The sequence below is a fragment of the Synchiropus splendidus genome, chromosome 18 (genome assembly GCF_027744825.2).
Source record: "Synchiropus splendidus isolate RoL2022-P1 chromosome 18, RoL_Sspl_1.0, whole genome shotgun sequence".
In the NCBI taxonomy this organism is placed as follows: Eukaryota; Metazoa; Chordata; class Actinopteri; order Syngnathiformes; family Callionymidae; genus Synchiropus; species Synchiropus splendidus.
Window position 1 is genome coordinate 12,915,972 of NC_071351.1, and position 20,285 is coordinate 12,936,256.

General features: G+C 43.1%; 1 protein-coding gene across 7 annotated transcripts in view; it reads left to right on the forward strand.

The window, feature by feature from the left end:
- Window positions 1-20,285, forward strand: part of LOC128749131 (cadherin-4-like) — a 247,847-nt gene that overhangs the window by 77,384 nt on the left and 150,178 nt on the right. The window contains exons 1-2 of one of the 7 annotated variants that reach the window (XM_053848401.1): window positions 13,411-13,486; window positions 17,367-17,478. The exons of 3 other annotated variants lie outside the window; for them this stretch is intronic. Coding sequence is in view for 2 of the 4 variants with exons in the window: in XM_053848399.1 (XP_053704374.1) it covers window positions 16,717-16,773; window positions 17,367-17,478 (169 nt within the window). In the remaining 2 variants the exon portion in view is untranslated. Of the gene's footprint in view, window positions 1-13,410; window positions 13,487-16,481; window positions 16,774-17,366; window positions 17,479-20,285 lie in introns of those variants that run through there. 3 more of the 7 variants (XM_053848399.1, XM_053848400.1, XM_053848406.1) reach the window with 3 other exon arrangements.

The window sequence follows — 20,285 nt, forward strand, 5'->3', positions numbered from 1 at the left end:
GCTATAGTAGCCATTATGGACGTGTGCGTGGGAGACGTTTATATGATAGTGGGCATGGTTTTTAATGGATCAAAATTTATAAAAATAATGAAAAATGGCTTCACTTTTGATATGTGCTGTATTACCATAAATAAAATACATATGTCTATGTCATATTGGCCTGCAATTACTCTAAGTACTGATAAGTAACTATATTTTACCCTGGAAATATTTAATATGCTCCCTAGTCTAAAGCTAAAATAAACAAATATATACGGTTGTTGGATTTCCTGCATCACAGGAGGTTCTGCAGCACAGCCACCACAGAACCTTAATGTTATTGTGTCCCATTACTCCCCATGACTATACATCATCCGGTGCTGATAGGATGAACACAACACCTCACCAACTTTGTTGACATTACCGTGCTTCAGTCCTGACCTGTCTCATCCAATTAATTGCTTAACTGAGTGAGAAATCCCCAATCTGTCAAAGACTAAACTCTCCAACCTGTGGGTCATGCTGATCTTAACACCCCACTAATGATCCTCTCAGTCCGCCCCGATGAATATCAATGTAAAAGTTGTATCCCGCCATCCCTCTCTGTACGTCGCATGGTTCGGGAGAAAAACAAACCCTTGCCTCCTCCACCGTCTGGATGACACGACGCTGAATTCTTTCTCATTTGTTACATTTATTAATACACAAGGAGCCAAAACTGTGGGTGGACCGGACCATGAATTATAGATCTGTTGTTGGCATCGGGTGTGAGAATGTGAACTTTGCATGCAAGGCCAAGATAAGGCCAGCTACCACTGGCTGCCAGGCAAAGACTCCGGAAAGCTGCTCACAAATTGCATGGAAATTGAGTGTGAGAGAGCTAATAGAATAAACTTAGCTCACTTATAAGACACCGCAGCTTCTTAGCAAACAAGCCAAGCGTGATGAGGAGATGTATTTATAGACTTTGCTTGATGACTAATGCGACTGAATGTGCTTGTATAATTTGCTCAGGAAGAACTCTTCCTCGCAGACAGAGAAACAATCAGAACATTTCCATAAAATAATGTCTTAAAACTTGTCAATTAAATGTCATTTAAAGAGACTGTTAATGAGACTTTAAAGGAGTCTATTCTATGTCTTACTTTTTTTTGGGCAGTGGCCATTGAAAATAAAGGCTAGACCCTGATGGCACCAACTGAAGAGCCTTTGATTTTGCTTGAACCGAAGTCGTACTGTCAGCCCCGGGCCCTGGTTCTTGACTTGTCTCGCTCGCTGACTGTCGGCCCTGAAGATGGAACCCTGCTCTACATAAAACCACTCCCCCCCCTCCGCGGATGTATTGGACGGAGATCAGAAAAGGAAACCCTGGAGGTCTTGGCGGGACATTTTTGTTGTTAATTAATGACCTCCCTGAAGTGTGAGCGCGCCCCACCGCGCTGAAAGACCACCAAATGTTGTGTTCTCATTTTCTGTTCCGTGCACCAAACGGCTATCTCTTTGCCCTGGTTTCCATGAACGACAGCGCCTGGAGAGGACTTTCATACTGGCCCTCGCTTCAACATCGATAATTTATGATCCAACACACACATAAATAAACTAAAATAAGACCTTCATAGCTCCAAATTGCTGAGGTTTTTCTTGGAATACCACATCATACATTATACTTATCCTCTCCTTATTATACGCTGTTCATTCTTTTCCCAGAACAGAAAATCGAGGCACAAAAAATGTTGACTCACCGTCACAATTATAGCTGACCATTCATTGTAATCGACTTTTGTGGAAGTCAATTAATTTCCTCTAACTCCAAGCGGTGCACTCAAATCTACGACAAACTATGCCAACGTCACGTTGGTCAGCTCGCAGATTAAAGAGAGAACAGGCAGTGCTCTGCCTTAAATGGGTTTTTCGGGGAGAAGGATTCCACAAAACCCATTTTCACTGGTCCATCAGAGGTTGTTTATATTTGTGGGACAAGATGTAGAATGTCGCAGGTGTAAGGCTTCAGGTTAAGAATGCATGTTATTCATCACAAATGTAAGCTTCAAGGAGATTTACTGCAAGACGGGGGTAAGTCGGATGAGGAAACACAGGCAGCCAGTAATGTGAATCATGCCAATGAGCCATTCACGGGCCAGGTGCCACCTCATTAGTCTCCCAATGACACTGGCTGAAGCATGACTTACATCCCATTGTCTCAAGCAGTCAGGAAAATAAGGTGGACAGGCCTGGTTAAATGTGAAAAAAAAAAAAAAAGAAGACGGAGAAAAACAGTTTTTCCTCTTCATTTTCTTCTCTTTTTATTTGCCGAATTCCTGTGGGATGCATTTGCTGCATTTTAAAGCTCTCATTTGCGGCGACTTTTGAATGCAGGGGTTTAATGTTTTGTCCATTACCATGATAAAAGCTTAAAGTTCAGATTCCAACTGTGAACCTTTAGTCTGCCTCGAACGAGGTCCCTAATGGTCTGGTTTAAAAGTGAGCGATGAGTCTTCTGAATTATGAGCTTTTTTTTTTTTTTTATATAACTGCTCGCAGTTAATTCAGCTCGGTCCACTTCAAGTGTCTCTCTCTCTCTCAGGATGTGTAAATGCCGAAATGCAGAGGAACGTCACTCTGCTGAGAGGAGAAGAGGATCCTATCTGTAAATACATACGATATGTTAGCGCTGATCATTTAAAGTGACTTCTTGAACAGAAAAATTAGGAGTAACAAGCAGACATGCATTTCAACTTCTCACGAATCAACCAGCCATATTAGAATTTAGAAATTTCTGAATCAAATGTATTGCCACGGTCAGTGGGGAACCAACTAGGAAAGTGCTTCAGCATAAAGTGCTGTCAATAAAATAATAAATAAATAAAATAAAATAACCCAACAAAGGCTGATCACAAATTCAACAGTCTGGCGGCTGAGGGGAAGAAGCTGTTCCTGTGACGGGAGGTTGTGGTCTTGATGGACCGTAGCCTCCTGCCAGAGGGAAGAGGAACAAACAGTCCATGTCCAGGGTGAGAAGGGTCGGCTCTGATCCGACCTGCACGTCTCTGGGTCCTAGAGACATACAGGTCCTGAAGAGGTAGCAGGCTGCAACCGATCACCTTCTCAGAAGAACGTACGATGCGCTGCAGTCTGCTCTTGTCCCTGGAGGTGGCGTGCTGTACCAGGCAGTGATAGAGGTGAGGATGGACTGGATGATGGCCTTGTAGAACTCCACTAGCAACTTCGTCGGCAGTCGTAGTTTCCGTAGCTGCCTCAGGAAGAACATTCTCTGCTGGGCCTTCCTGATGAGGGACCTGATGGTGGGCTCCCATTTGAGGTCCTCAGTGATGGTGGGTTCTAGGAAGCAGAAGGAGTCCACAATAGGAATGGGTAAACCAGCCAACATGAGAGGGGACAGAGAAACTGTTACTCTCCTGAAGTCTATGATCATCTCCACTGTCTTCTGAGCGTTGAGCTCCAGGTTGTTGTTGCTGCACCAGGACACCAGCCGCTCCACCTCCCTCCTGTAAGCCATCTCATCTCCATCAGAGATGAGCCCGATGATGGTGGTGGTGTCGTCCGCAAACTTGATCAGCTTCACGGACTGGTGGCTGGAGGTGCAGCAGTTGGTGTAGAGGGAGAAGAGCCCTGTGGAGACCTGATGTTGAGAGTCCGAGTGTCGGAGACAGTCGTCCCCAGCCGCACACACTGACTCCAGCTGGTCAGGAAGTCTGTAATCCATCTGCAGAGGGAGTCAGGCACGTTGAGCTGGCGAAGCTTGTCTTCTAGCAGAGCTGGGAAAATTGTGTGAAGGGCCTGGTTCACTGCATCGTCCACAGATCTGTTGGCTCTGTAGGCAAACTGCATCGAGACCAGGAGGGCAGCAGTGATGGATTTCAGGTGGGATAGAACCAGGCGCTCTAAAGACTTCATGACCACAGACGTCAGTGCCACCGGTCTGCAGTCATTCAGCCCTGTGATCCTGGCCTTCTTGGGAACAGGAATGATAGTGGATGATGTGAAGCAGGCAGTAACATGACAGGACACCAAGGAAGCATTGAAGATGTCCGTGAACACTGGTACCCGCTCAGTAGCACAATGATTCTGGATGGCACGGGAAATATATTGGATATTCTTTGAACGTCACAGTAGAAAAGCATTGAGACCCTGTTAACGTTCTGTGGGTGCAAATATCGGCTTTAAATTGTTTTGACTGGCTATAAAATATATGCCTCAGTAACATCAGGCGGAGAAGGTTTTCAGCGCCATCTACTGTTACGGAGGTGTGGAAGTCATTTTTATTCCAATGTCTCCTGCTACAAATGACATTTTTGAATAAAAGTAAAAAAACATCGTAGTAATAAATGGACATTCTTCATTATTTTTTTCATCCATCATGTATGTGCCACATAATTAGGTTCGCTGTTCACGCACCATGAACTTCCTCAAACTACACTGCACTTCCATTCCCGCAGTGAGCGCTAACGTATATTTAAAGCTAAAATCAGTGCTCACGTTGGGCAGGTTGCCAGCGTCCTGCAGGGCCGACATTTCCACAGTTTCTTTCTCGGCATGGTAGCTACTTGACTTTAATCATCTTAACTCGCCTCCTTTTCCTTTCCACATTTATTACCTAAAATATGAAATCCAGTTTCCCTTATTCAGGTTTCCTGCTCAAAAAATGCACCAGTCTTGTGAGGGGCAAAAAAAAAAACAAAAAACCTGAATGATTCTGTTCGGAAAAATGGAAGCATTACAATTATTCATAATTCACAGCTGTATTTTATATTCCGTGACCTCACTGCCAGGTTCAAAGGCAGGGCAGCCTGAGAGTGATTTAATGACCAGGCTGTGATTGACATGGGGTCATGCATAGTTACAAGGAGAGTAGGTGGGCTGGTATCGACGGATGAACCTTCACACTTGCTCCAGTGTTCTAATTTGCTCTATTTCTCCCCATTTCATCTGAGCTTTGTTGAGTAACGGAGTGCAGGGTTGTGTTATATTCAGCAAGGGTGTAGGAGGAAAATGAAGTGGGTCATTTAAGCCTACATGAAAAGAACTCAGAGTTGTCACTGCCTTTGCAAGCTTTGACAAGTTTTTTTTTTTTAGCTATTGGAAATAATGAGTTTGATAAAAGCCGTTGTCTGGCAGGATGATAACAGCACCGGGCCAATTATTGTGAACCCAGCGTTCAATCGTCTTTGTTCTAAAAGTATGTGAGCCATCAAGTAAACTCATCTGATGGGGACACTTTCACCTTGTATGACAGCCTCTGTTTTTATTCTTTTAAAGGCCATTCAGGAACTGAAATAAAATTGACAAATATATTTAACTTTGTTTTTGAATGCCGCTGTGGTTTGAGTATTTGCAAAATGAAGTGGAATTATTCTGCTCACTCCAGGGCCTTGTTACTTCACAATCCTCGACACCGATGTATCATTTCATTTATGGAATTATTAATCTATCTCAGTGCTTGAAGTCGATCTAAGAAAAATCTGCCTCTCGCATGATCCTCACGCTATGAATAAACAAGTCAGAAGACTCTCACCACTTTTGTTAGTGATTTTACTTTTAAAAAGATTTGGGGTTTTTTTCTGTGATGGCCACCGAATCAAGGACTGAACTAAACTCGCACAGTTCCATTGCCACTAATAAAGTTTCAGGCTGTTCGTGATGCCAATTTTAATTCGGCTGTCCATGAATGAATTAATCATGCAGGCACCAACCTTCACACCACCTCAGGAATCTGTCCAACTTGCGTGCAATTTTTTAAGAAAGAAATTATACTTGAATCATGTTTCCTCTTTTATAATGCAATGCTTACTGATATGAGCAGCCCACTGGTTTTCCTGCATAGAGAACTGCTGTCCACTGGGACCTAGGCCACACTTACAAACCGAAGAAATATGTCGCTACAGAGCGCACACCTTTGTTGTTTTACCGTTCACATGCTCTTACTTGTAGGTTTAGTTGTGGGTTTCACCCGAGGTCCATTCCTGGCCTCCTGATCATGCTCAGTTTAGTGCCTTGTTTTTGCCAAGTTGTTTTGAATTTCCCCTCTAGACAATTCTGGAACTTTGCCTCGGCACTTGGACTTACCAATAGTCTCTAAATGCAGCTCTGTAGCTAAAGTGGAGTTCCACTATGGTCTGTATCGACAGATAACTGTCAGCCATTTTAAACATAGCATGCTCCCTCCAACATCCTCCAAAAAAAAACCCTACATAACTCTTCCGTGTTGAATAGACGGATAACTTTAACTTTTTAGTTCAGGGACTGACAAAGTTTGACCAATTCAACATAAGGCTATTAGACGAAGAATATTATTTATTAAAGGAGGTGTCAGTGGTTTCTGGGAACTGCAGTTGATGGACTCACGGAGAGAGTTGGATGTCAAAAGAAATGCTACGTCTTCTTGATAGGACTTGTCAAACCAGGACTATTTGAGTTATGAGGTATAAAAATATGCAGATATGACAAGCTGCCTCGTGAGAACGTTCCAATGTGAATTCGTCGTTGGCCAGAGCCATAAATAAATGAACACATCAGTCAATGAGGGAAGGGAATGCTAGACGGGACACGTTCCGAGAGAATAAAAAAAACACCACCTCAACCAATCTTGGTTCTCAGGGCTCTGCCCAGCGTTATTCCCTTGTGATTGTTCCGCAGACGTCCCTCTTTGCGCAGAGTCGGCAGCTAGAATTGACTTGACAGCAGTCATGTCCTGTGAAACGTCTTGATGTCACGGTGATAAGTAGCCAATCGGACAAGTGCTCCTCTGTGTGCATGTGTGACCTCCCCAGCAATAGCATGAGAACATGAGTCAAACCAAAGGACTAGTCGATTTTAGCCAACTTTATGGAAAAATAAATTACATTTGAATGAACTCAGAGCGCACAGGCAACGGCTCTATGATCTGGTGCCTAACCTTCTGAGTAGTGTCAAGTATTGGCGAGGCTATCATTGATTTGGATGTGGTGCGACATTTCTTACAATATCTTCCCCTGCAGTATTCTTTATATTCTTGTTGTGTTGCTCCATGTTTGAGTTCTTTTACCGCAAAATCATAATATAAAGTTGTAAGCGTATTCAAACAATCCTCCCAACTCTCCAGGGTCTCCATGGATTTTTATGAGAGAAAGTATGCTGAAAATGCTGTGTTTTGCATCAAGTCCACTTCAAGATTTGAAGTTAATAATAACAAGGGAGAACTATTCTGCAAGTGTGGCCTTGTTTAATTTACTCTGCATGCCAGAAATGAAGCGTTGGCTAGGAAGCTTTCGATCGCCAGTTATATGATTTACCTTCCAGTCATCCCAGGCTTTCATATTTTTATGTTTATCTCAGATGTTTATCAGGCCTTCTTCATTCAGGCGTGGATATTGACAAGCTTCTGAGGTGGCCATGATGAAATAATCTCTTTAACAGGACATGGTTTTTATACTTGACTTGTCGTCTGCATCTTTCTGAAGTGAGTGCTTTGCCATGCCCCTTCTCCTTTGGTGGCACGATGCCTTGTGAACAAACATAAAATGACTTCACTCTCTCCTCACAGCTGCAATGAGTTTGAACAAGGACTTGTTTTGGCCACAAAGCAATTCTCAGTGTTTTAGCCAGATACTGCCCATGGCCTCCACTCTGTTCCAACAAGCTTCGCATTCTCTTTAAGCATAAATAAAATATGCTCCGCTGCGGCAAAGGTGAGAAAGGAGATTACTTCCTCCAGCACCATATTGAATGGAGAGATGTGAACGAAGTCCGATACGTAAGCGGGGACAGCGCATAATAAAGGCATCATACAATGGTGGTCCATTTTAATATGTGGAAATAGAGCAAGAAAAAACAAACTTCAGAGAATCGCGATATTAACAAGGTCAGATGTGCCAATGTCTTCATCCTGAGATGTGGTGTTGGGGGTCGACTGTGTTTTTAGGGTGTGGTAAACTCCTCCTGGCATCAGGCATCAATCTCAAATTCTTTATATGACCAAGAAGTTGGGAGGTGAATTTGTCTATTGACTATGCTTGTTTTTCGGCATCAGTTGCTGCTATTTCCTTGTATTATTGACCTCCAAAGAAAACATTATGATGAGAAATTATTACCATCAATTCATTCTGGACTGTCTGGCTGAGACATTAATTATTCATCCAGTGTAAAGAAGCCTTTTTAAGTTTAGCCAAGCCTTTTAAAAGAAGGAGGAGACATGGCTGCTGCCAAAGAGCAACGTTCTATGTGGTGCTTCAAAAGTGTGTAATTGCTACTGCAGTTCTTGTAGAAAAAAAAAATGAATTAACTAAATTGGCATTTACCCAGAAGGCATCCAAAATGCAAGTTAGAATTTAATCATCCATGAATACAGTTCTTTGAATCCTTTGATGGTGAAAGGGTTTATAACGTAGCCACTAATCTTATGTGAGCAAGGATGAACAAAGTTCCTGGCCATTCAAATACGTATCTAGTCACCAAGTGCCTTCTGGTGCAACAAAAACGGGTGATAAAAGCGCAGCATGTTAAGAGATAGAAAGAAAAAAGCAGGTGAAAGTTGAAGACGAGGGAAGCCCTCTGATATAAGTGGGCTTTGAAAGATTTAAAAGAAACTCGGTGGACCTGATCTCTTCAGGCGGGTTGTTCCAGAGATTTGGTGCCCTCGTTGCCAAGGCCCATTCACCTTTTGTTTTCAGCTGAGTTTCCGGAATTGTCAAAAGACCTTAGCCTGCGGATCTTAAAGTGCGTGCAGGTGAATTGGTTGTTAAAACCTTGGAAATAGAACTTGGATCATGTCAGTGTGCAGCATAAAAAGTAGTTGGAAATGTCTGGAAAATCCTTTCAGAAGGTGGGAACGATATTAAGTTGGAACAATGGAGTTGATCCCCCTGCCTGTGCCGTAAAACAAATCATTTCTGTATATGCTGGCCATGGAAACAGACTGGCATCGCTCTAATAAATGGCAGCAAAAGCTTTGGTTATACCCCAAATTGACTTGAAGTTATGGCAAGGTGCTCCCCATAAGTGTCCAAGGGCAGCTTCAAGTGGTGGCACGACTGTGTCTGCCACTCCAAAGGAAGGAAAAACAAGAGGCTGCTGGGCCTGGGAGGGAGACGTCTGGACAGTAGAGGGTGACCCCTGGCTGATAACCCAGCGATCTAACAGTACCATCACCTGTGCTTAAATGTATCTGGTACATCAATGTAGAGGTGTACCGAAACCGAACTGGATTTTTTTTTTCTTAGCAACTAAAATACACACAAAAGCCATCACACAAACATATTAAATAACATCAATAACAGTGTCTGGCATCCATCATTATATTATATATTTGGTCTATGGCTCACTCTGTGGACCCATTTTTTATTTTAAAAATCTACATTTTATTGTTAAAAAAAATGAGCTCATTGATATGATGAATCTTATGTTGCTATTGCGACTCAGATGTTTAATCGCTTTCTTTTCTTCATGTGACTCGACCTTCAGATGTACAGCAGCAAAGATAAGTGTTCACGTCATCTCGCCCATGAAAGCATTGCAAGTCGAGACTCTCCACAATGGTAGAGGTCAGTAACAAAGCACTCAAGGTCTCTGGACAATGTACAGTGTATTGGTGGAACAACCATAAAGATATTTACAGATAACACCTGGCCATCGCAGAACAACTCTAGCAAAGCAGGATGCACAGCCCATCGATGGCCTCATTGAAAAATGGAAGAATATGGAATTTCAAATCTGTTCATGAATAAATATGACACTCCATTCTTCAATCTCCTTATCAAAGTTGCCCAGAGCGAGGTGCAAACGGAACCACGCTGATTATTGGAACTGGTGCCGACTCCCTTGCAACAGATGTCTGGATGATGATAGAGCAACTCTGCGAACGGCAGCTTACCTGTTAAGAGATGATAAATATGAAACCGGTCGCTTCACCTCCTCATCACTCTCAAATGTTTGCCATGTTTAATGAATGTTTTAATGAACTATTGCTACAGTAAGAGAACAGCATCCTGGATGTTTCATAATCTCACCCGCCATACACAACTGCATCACCTGACGCATCTCAATGAGGAAAGGGACGTTGTGGCCAAACCAAAGTCTGTTTGTTGCACTTATGTCTTTTAGAAGTGTTCAGATTATAGAAGAGACATGAAGAATCACAATTCTTCCTTATCAACATGCAGACATCTCCATCTTCTGCACATATGGATGAATGGATGAATACTAATCTTCCATGTTGAATCGAGTCCTGTAACAAAAACTAAACTGAAAGCCATTTAGACTGCTTTAAAATGGTGGGGTCAACAATCCGTTTTTAACAAGCGCTAATGTCTCCTCCGCTCATACATACAAATCATACATTTATGCATCCGTCTGCATTCATCCCATGTACTTTACTAGTTTGTTGAACCAGCACCAGCAGATGGTCTCCGAAAAACAGAAAATCCCCTGATATTTCCGACACGCTGCTGTTTCACTTGGTTTGGAAAAGTATCAATTTCAAAAAAAAAAAAAAGTGAAATTATTTTTGGTTTCATTGTTGGCTTCAAATGGTGCCATCCTTTCCGTTTAAACGGAGCAGCGGCATTTCCTGCGCCCCTGTTTCGGTCTCTTTAAACTAATAAATGTGGGATTCATTAAAGCGAGCGAGCACTTCCACAGTGGGAGAGACATCCTCCCTTATTGCAGCGGTGGGATTAAGTGCTGGTTTAGTTTCTGTTCTTTTCATTTACCAGGGGATTACGGAATGTATTTACTCCCATTCACAAGTATTACCGCAAACCAAACGTCTTCCTGCAACAAACTGGAGCGGAATTCAGCTGCAACATTTCAAATCTTTAACTTTTTCTTTGTATTCCAAAGCAATATTCGTTTGCCAAGAATCGTAACCTTCCCTGAGATGCTAAAAAAGAGCAGCGATTTGGCACCAATGTGGATGGACTCCAGTGAAGACCTTGTGAGATGTAGATTCTTTCGTGTGGAAATTTATGTTGATTCAGACAGCGATTTAAATAGGAACAGTGCAGTGAGAAAGACCGGTGAGGGTGTTTCTTGGCCACCAAATCATGAGAACAAGTCTGTAAATTGAGTTTTAATTTGAGATACCACAAGTTTTTGTTTTTCGCCACGCAAGTATGAGTGATTATAAAGTGTAATCCAGTGGAAAGTAAATGTTTTATTGATTTCATTGTATTGTAAAATTCCGTTGTTGATATGGCAAACCTTGTTTTTTCCTTCTGGTTTTCTCTTCAATAATGCAGGTTTTTTTATGTGGCCAATCTATCGTGACATTTAAAGTTACCTTTACCATTAATAAAGCAGTGAGGAATCAAATATTTATCACTGAGGCCTGATCCAAAGCACTTCACACTGCAACTCGTTCTGGAGAAACTTCCCAGCATCAGTGTGAGAAGAACTACAAATACAAAGCCATTCGAAACATTGCAAAAGCTGAGGGAAGTTAAATAAATCCAAATGAGAAGGAAACATTTGGATGGAGAAACAAGGAGCAATGATTAAATGGGAACAAAAGGCACACCTTGTACCCAATATTTCTCACGAAGTTTCTAGTTTCACCTTATAAATGAAGCAGAAACACATGGCGTTTATGATGCATCAAGCCAAAACCTTTTTTTTTTATCCACACCGGCAGCTTATTCCCAGTTAGCTAGGGTCACCGGCTGCAGTTTCACTCTATCTGGAGGATCCTGAACCTGCAGTAGATTTAGAAGCTTTGCTATTGACATTTAAAGGCCTGAATGATTTGCCTCCAAGCTATAGCTGATCATTTAACTCACTCTGTCCTTGTGTCCCTGAACGCTGCCTTACGAAAGGTCTTATAAATCCCATGAGTGAAAGCAGCTCCACCCACAGCTCAAGTATAACTAAAGCATTAACATAACATGTTCCTTTTCCAGGATCGCCACTGACACCATTATAAAAAGAACATTATATAAGTTAGTGATCTAGTGATGAAGCTTCATGAAGCACTGTAGTGATTTTGGGGTCCCACTAGATGGCACTCTCGGCCCTATATTCTTTAGCGTCGTGCAACTTTGTGACTGGATCCGCCCAGCATTTTTAAACAGAGCGCCAGACGTACTGAGCCCAAAACATGAGGACACATGAAGCTTCATCAGCCCATCACTGGTGATCATACGAGGCTGGTGAAACTGTTGAAGAAATAATGACCCGAGCTGTAACCCTACAGTCATGGCAGCAGTATTGAAGCATTTCATTCTGTAAAAGAAAGTTTGTCCATCTGACCCTGCTTCCTAAAGTTATTGAAAGTTGTCAGTCAAGTAGATCGGTGAATGGAGTCCAACTTACTTCATGGGCCTTGACTTCTGACTTCAAGAGGTCTCACACTAACATACCTTTTTATCCTCTAGTTTCTCTCCATAACCTTTGCAGAAACTTCAATAAACTTGCTTCAGATAAAATGGACTTATGTTGTTGGAAACATTGACAGTTTGGAGGAGATGTTTTAATGGTGGAAGATAAAATCTCTTCTGAGAGGAAAATATCTGACAGGAGTTCGGAACTGAGGGGAGTCGCTCACCCTGCGGGGTGGAAATGGACTCGTAACGGGGAACTGAGGCAAAGATCAAGCCAAGGAAACACTTAAAACTGTCAATGGGTTTTATTACTTCAAAGCTTAGAAGGATACTTGATGTGTTAATAAGACACACTGGTGAAGAGGGTGAGTGTCTACACAGGAGGTACGCTTCATTTTCCAATTGCCTTCCGATTACGAGGCATTCTTAAGACCGCCAAATGATTTTATGTGAACCGCAACAAATTAAAATGATATTTAATCATAGCCCAAAGTGCACCAAACACTACATCAAATTCATGTCACCATCTTGCAGTAGTGCTTACTTTATGGCTGACTGGTTTCACGCAAGATTGTAATGCCCACAAAGATGGGAAAGCCGTGATTCTGTTGAGACTCTAATAAATAAAAATGAAAATATAGCTTTTTTTTCAATCAACTTTTCATTTTTTTGCACCATTATAGCAGCAGAGGAAGCAGTGTCCTTATAATTACATGCATATTCATTATTCACGAGGTAACAAGGGTTCTTATCTGCATGTAGTTCAAACAACTGTGCGGGCTTCGTCTTACATTCTGCAGACAATTACTGTTAGCTAATGTTTTGACAGCGTCGTGGACATTTCAGACACGTGTTGGGTTGTGGAGCTGTGCTTGTTGCTAGATACAGCAACAATCGTGCTGATTCACTTTGATTCTATCCATGGGTGAAATTGCTTTTTCATATACGTGGTCTTTGAAAAATGACTCTTGTGATGGTGGAAGTCATTTTACTTTGAAAGTGTATTTTGATAATGTGCTGTTTGATGGAGTGTCTCCAGCCCAAATTCTAGTCAAATGTATTTCTTTGTATGTTTCATTAGTGTGCTACATCAAAGTGATGAGTCACGATCTTTCCCTGAAGTGCACTCGGTCGGAGACACCTGAGCCCCACTGTATGGAATCGCAGTGCAATGAAGCCGTTCTTCCAGAGCCGCTCGGGTAAGTACAGTATCTAAATGCTCGCCCTGAGAGGGCTTGGATCGGAGATGTAGGCAAACCAGAACCGAAAATGGATTTCATTTGTATTCCTCCGACTTCAGGCGATGATGGGGAGCCACAGGTTTGAAATGCGGGGCCGATAAAGGGGTTACTTTACACAAACAATGTAAGCTGACTGGGAATGATTTTGTGAACACGGGCAGATAAGCACTGGCAAAAACAATACCTCTCTAGTGGAGGTAATCCCAACTTTACTTTGAAAGTAAAGTTTGCGGAGCATCAGATTGCACACTGCCTGCCAATTATTTACCTCTCCTTTTGGGAGGAAATTGGAACCCCCGGTGGACAAGCCAAATCACTGACACCTATTGGTCATTTTGAGTCATCACTTGCCTTTTTGGACTGTGCGATGGAACCCAAACTGTTGCCCACTGTAGCACCAACACCTCCTCAGATGGACCAATACAGTACAGGGCTTAGAACAAGGAAGGAACAAGGAACAATCTCGTGAGAAAACACAACGAAGATAGTGGAATAAGCCATGTTAAATATGTGCCTCTTTATTTAGGAAAGGTCAAGCTGGGAATTCCATTTTTAGAACCAGCTGGGAATTCTGTCACAGCGATCAGGACAGATTCAATTTAACTCCTGAGTGCGTCGGACGACCAGAGGCCCAGATTCCAACCCATAAGTCTGCCTCATTTAAAGGGGATTGGGGACTTGTTCGCAAGGAGTCGTTCAATAATTTAGCATGGCTTTAAACTGATTTATTTCGAGGGAAGCAGATGGTATTTATTCTGAGCAAAATACTATGAGTATCGCGAGCTTAACTTTTGACTCCAAGATTGAGTCACCAAAGCTAGAGTTTCACTGGGAAAGGTATGATGTCATACAGCAGGGGAATATCCCACGTGCAACAGCTGGTTTATGTATCATGTCACAGGGAATTTTGCGATGTGTGTGTTTATAGGAAAAGGAAGACGACCTGTCAACCCCTCTTTACGAACGGCCGGTTTAGTAATTCGTAATCACCCGAGAAAGAAAAGTGGCTCAGATAAAGGTCTTTAACTTTGTCTGTGCCTCAAGTGCACTAGACTGTAGAATTCTGATATTGAACGACTGCTTCTGTTGTACATTTGAATCAAATATAATTCGCAATTATCTGTACATTTATTCACACTTTGTCTCTCATCGTAATAAATAGACTGAGACAACCCTTTGAGGAAGCCAGGAGCTATTAGCAGATCATTTTTTTTTCCAGTCGTGAGACAGTGATGCGAATGGGGAAACAGGCCGGAAACCTAAAAACTGTTTTTACAACAACAGAGCAGGGGAGAAGTGAAGTGATGGCAGGGAAGCAGTTGGCTGCTGATTTTAAACAGGCATGTCCCTCCGTCTCTGATCAAAGCATCCCATCAGCCTTGGGGGCATCTCCAGCGTGCCTGGCTAACACAAATTTAAAATTCCTTGGAATATTTTTACCGTGTCAAGTCTCATAGCTCTCACGTATGTACTTTTTATAGGCCGAAGCATACGGATCTTATTTGCTGCACATGAAAGCGTCGCTTCATGTTTATGGACTCGCTCACCAACTTCACTGAGCTGGAAGACGATGTCATTTTAGCTGGGATTCATGAGTAAAACATAAAAATTTCATGAGATAAAATAATAATTTTCATCCCTTCAAGTTGACCATTGTGTTGTTTGCATGGATCCACTGAGCTTTTTACTTCATTGTGTAGCAATAATGTAGCGTGTTGGGGCATTCCAACTATTCTTTAGTTTATAGTCAAGATGTTTTCAATTGGCTTAAAATCATGGGGTGCCAGGGTCCTCTTTTGGCTCCATATGAATTCAAGATATAGATTTTTCCGTGGAGCATATTCCCTGTGTACAATCTGTGCTGTTGCATGAATAATGGAAACAGAGCCACCGGCAGTGTGGATTTCAACAGGCCGTCCTCCTTTTAATCAGTTTCATGATATATTGAGTTATATAAAGTGAAACGCAGGGGCAAAAAAAAAGCAACATGAAATCACCAGAATCTCCAGCCAGCTTCGCAGGCAGACCAAAAAGCAATCACACTCGGAGCGCTTGACTTTGGAACCACAAACTCATTCCAACATGGCTCATTACTGGCCAGGCTGGTAATACGATACCTGCGCAGAGGTCTGCATAATCACTTCTACAAAGCTTGGCACGTCGTGGACGATCTGTTTTTTCGCTTCCATGTATTTATTCAAAGGCTGCTGGTTGATGGAACCTTCCATTTCGGGAGTTGATATTAGCAGTCTACCGCAATCATAAATGTCTTTGCAAATTCATCACAGCTTTTCCATCCACACTGAGCTACATGTGATCTCAGTCTGAAGTGTTTGTTTATCCTCATTTCTCTTTTGTGTCTGGGCTGTGTGCAAGGTCACGTCCTCAATGTTTTGAGGAGAATTACTCACCAATTAAAAGCAGTTTGAGATCATAAAAATGGCGTTTAATACGGTGGATCTTTTCAGCTTGCATTCACCAAAGTGGATGTCGACATATTTGGAGAAATAGTGAGCGTCCGTGGGCCAGTACCACCCTCATATATATATGCGTTCACTCATTTGATTCAGGTTTTTCCTGTTGAGTTAATGGGGTGAAGGTCAACCCGGTGTGGTGTGGTTGAGTTTGCAGGGGTTTCCTCCCACAGTCAGAGGTCAATTGGTGACTCCAAATTGCCTGTGTGTGGTTGTCTGTCTGTGACCTGTTCAGGGTGTCCCCCGTTTCATGCCCTTTCACCCTATGGTTGAAGTTATGTTCATGCAAAGCGGAGAACAAATTAGATTTTTTTTTTTTTCACGGAGACTCGCCTGGCACAATGAGATCAAAGATGACGATTGGTGATATAATTCGTCGCATACGCGTCCGGTATGAGGCGTTAAAAGGCTTGGCATCAGCAGCAGAACGGGGCTTGTGGGATCCTCGGAGGGGCGCAGGTTGCCCGGGTTCCACTGAGTGTTTCTTTAAGCGTGTGTGTGTGGAGTTTTCCTGCGGGTGATGGGAGGGAGGAGAGAGACTGCGCCGTGGTGCTGAGCTGAGAGCTCACCTGCACATGAGAGGGGAACTCCAAAGCTGCTGCTGCACACTCACGGAGGGACATAACCGAACCGCCGACGCGGACTGTGTGGAACTTACTCCGGAGAGCAAGCTGGTTCTGGTTCTTCACTCCGGCTGCTCGCTTGTTTGCCACCATGAGAACTGACTTCGCTTTGGTCCTGGCAGCAGCCCTCTTTCTGGACTCGTTTACGGTACGCTATTTTATATATGAACCGCGATCCATCGCCTTAAATGCGTCTGAAATGTAACATAAAGGTTGCCGGGAGTAGTTTCGTGACGGGATGCGGGTCCAGTCCGCAGCTGCACCAGCGCGTCGGAGCCGGGGACTGAACCTCTATCCACTCGTACATTTGCTGACAACCAGAACAAGAAAGTAAAATGAATCCCAGTCGCCTCCAATAATGTCAATCCATGTCGCCCGTTGAAAAGAAAAGGTGTCCCCGCTTCCATTTGCGCATCAAGTAGCGTCCAGATTTTACGCAAACATTATTTGGCATCTTCAATAGCCGCATTTCTGAGCCGAAAGTCCCAGATCAGATAAAGCCCTAAGCACTGCCCGCAAAGTTCATCCAATTTTCCTTGAGCCCCACTCAATAACCGTTTATGAACTCACCCGAGGTGCTTTTTGGTGTTGATCCACAAGCTGTTCGGAGCTACTTCAAGAGGCAAAATCCTTTGGATTCAGGATGCTTAAATGTCCACTTGCAAATATGTCTGTGCCCCCCCTTTCTGCGACAAATGGGGCGCAGTGAAGCCTAATAATATCTGTGTTGTCTTGGTCCAGGGGAATAACGGGGCGCAAGCGTCTAAAGATCCCTGTCGCCCTGGCTTCACTCAAAGTTTCTACTCGGTTCCGGTTTTGAAGGATTTACTGCAAAGTCAAGTCAATCTGAAAGGTAAGATTGCTTGTCTCTTGAAGTCCGACTGGACTCGCTCCATCACAGATGTATTTTCTCTTCTCAAATGTATTGAAGCATCAACACACCAGCCTGCACAACATGGTATCAAAATACTTTTTTTAAAAAGGCGTCACACAAGATCCACACCCGTTTTTGAACCGTCACTGTATGCAATACTAGTATTCTTCAACCTCATTTATGCTCAACAGCTGCCACAAATGTTTCATTTTTAAACGGGCGACACACAAACCCTCACACACGCCGGCTCCCTACACATGTTGCTCCAATTACACAGTGAGCAAACCAAGTTTTAGGGCCCAATAGTGCAGGAAATGAAATCGACATCCTGTGTCTTGCATTGCGGCAATCTTGCACTGCTCCTGCCAAAGTGAGCTAATTGCAATTCTCCATTGATCTAATGGGTTTTTTTTTTCTCACTGCTCAGCTAAACTGTATTGTTTGGCTGTGGGTTCACAGTGGCTCTTCTGAGGGTTGACACTGTCCTGGGCAGCGGTACAGTATATATTTCCCCTTTGCTGTGAGAAAAGCGGCAGCTGTCTCCCCACACACATCACACTTTAAAGAGCTATGCTCTGTCAGAGTGTGTGTGTGTTAAGTGAGGAATTGATTCTGTTTGCTCTCCACTGATATTTGTCTTTGAAAGATTCGTATCAGGCTTGGAACAATGGTGCACGAGCAGGTTGTTCATCACATGGTAGTGGAAATATCAGCCCAGTAGGGGGTGTCTCAATACAATCCCAATGAGTTGTCACTGCTGCACTGAAGTGTTGATATTAGTGCAGGTGTGTAGCGATGGAAAGGATCGAGTTTTCTCATTCAAATAACCTAAAATTGAATTCACAATAACTATGTGTAAAGTAATCCCCTTTAATCATGTGCTACGCTATCATGGTTACGCTGTTTGTTTTTGAAGGATTTAGCCAAAGTCACACTGGATTATCTTGTCTGTGGCAGTGTTGCCATGTGTGTACCACACACACACACACACACACTTACACGTGTGTCACGCTTGATTAACACGGCTCCGGCAGTTGATTTATGAGGGGTGAGTATATCACTCGAGGGAGGTGGATAGCTGCTGTTGGAGAGCCCAAATAATATCATTGTTTAACGCAGAACCTTCAGATGGAGTGCAAGGGCAGCAATGAGTCCTCTTATGTGTGCGGCCAGACGGAGAGACATTTATGTGGGTATGTACTGGCTATCAGGGGAATACAGGCAGATCAAGGACCTTGGCTGTGATGGGGAGGATGTCTGGGTGGGACTCAAGGTCACCGAACAAAGACTACGTTTGTCTGCCTTTTCAGAATACAACTTTTTCACTGAGAATAAACTATGATATACATATATGGAGACTGAAGCTGGCAGGTATTGATGATACATGACCATCCAACTCTGCATAAATGTCCGGGACGTTTGTGAGGCAACACGAAACAAGCCAGCCAGTTGTCCCAGGAGCGTGACTCAAGCAACCTCAGGTGGTGCCTGAGAGGATCATCATCTGACATACTGGTTGTTTTTGAAGTGAGATTCTGATGCTACTATCAGATCTGATGACGCCTTTATATCCCTCAAGCTAAGAACTTAATTAAGAATCTGCAAGGCTCAAGGTGTGAGGCAGAATGTCTCTTGAGATCCTGAGGTAGATACGATTTAATTTAAGTTAATGGTGGTGGGATTGCTTTTTGTTTTTCACGCAAGAGTGGCACAGTCTAATGAGACATAGTTTGCGAATGACCAGCTGTTAAAAGAGAGATAAAAAGAGAGCGCTGGACAAACACAAACACAGTTGTCAAGAGTCCATTTATTGGGTACTCTGAAGCCATCTACTTTTTATTATTTTAGAAAGCCATGCAACCTGAATTAATGATTTGTATAAAGTGGCCCTATCTGTCGCATTAAGACCTGCGCCTTCCTACCGTCTTACACGCAAATGCACTCCGTTCCAGAGGAGTCGCCAGGCAAATGATGCCATTTTAAATCAAAGCACACTGTCTGTGACCCACATTACTTGAGCGTACCCTTCCTGCCACCTTGTTTCCTCTCATTTTCCACTCAGAATTCCTTCTCGCTGTCGCCCATTGCTCGGAGTACCGAACCCCAGTGCTCGCATGAAGATGTGAGGTTTTCAGCTGTGCACTCGTGCAGCAGGAATCTCCACGGCCCGGGGTGTCGTCTCACTTGCACTGCCATAGAAGCTTTGTTTTTTGCTTCAGGGTGTTGCTTTTTCAGAAGTCCATCTGTTGCTTCCTTTTCGCTTTGTGAAAGCAGTTTCGTAATTATAGCACTCTTGTGAACGTATAAACCGTTCCCATCGGCAGATCAGTGCATCGGATTCCTCGCCGCCTCATCGGAGCTCTCCTTCCAGCCTTGAAAGTGAGACACTTTAAAACCTTATAATCTAAAGTAAACGGATTCATTCTTTGCTTTAAATTATTAAGCGGTTTTATTCAGGGCCAAATGTGCCCAGGAGCTGTCTAATCTCTAATCTGAGATATGTTTGATCTGGTTTGGGTGGCTATAAACTGGATGCTTAATCAGCAGAACCTTACTTATTGAACACCATGAGTGCACATTAGCAAGAACTCCTCTGTGACTCATCTAACTGTTTGTTCATTTCAGCCGCTGCTGCCTTCCATGACTGAGTATAACCCTCAAACATCTCTCATCAGAGTTGGGCAAGACGCTCAATGACCACCTCTCATGGCACTTAAAATGAAATGCACCCCCATATTTTTGGTGCAACAAGTCCATTTGCAAAGGAAAGTTGTCCCGCTCCCTTC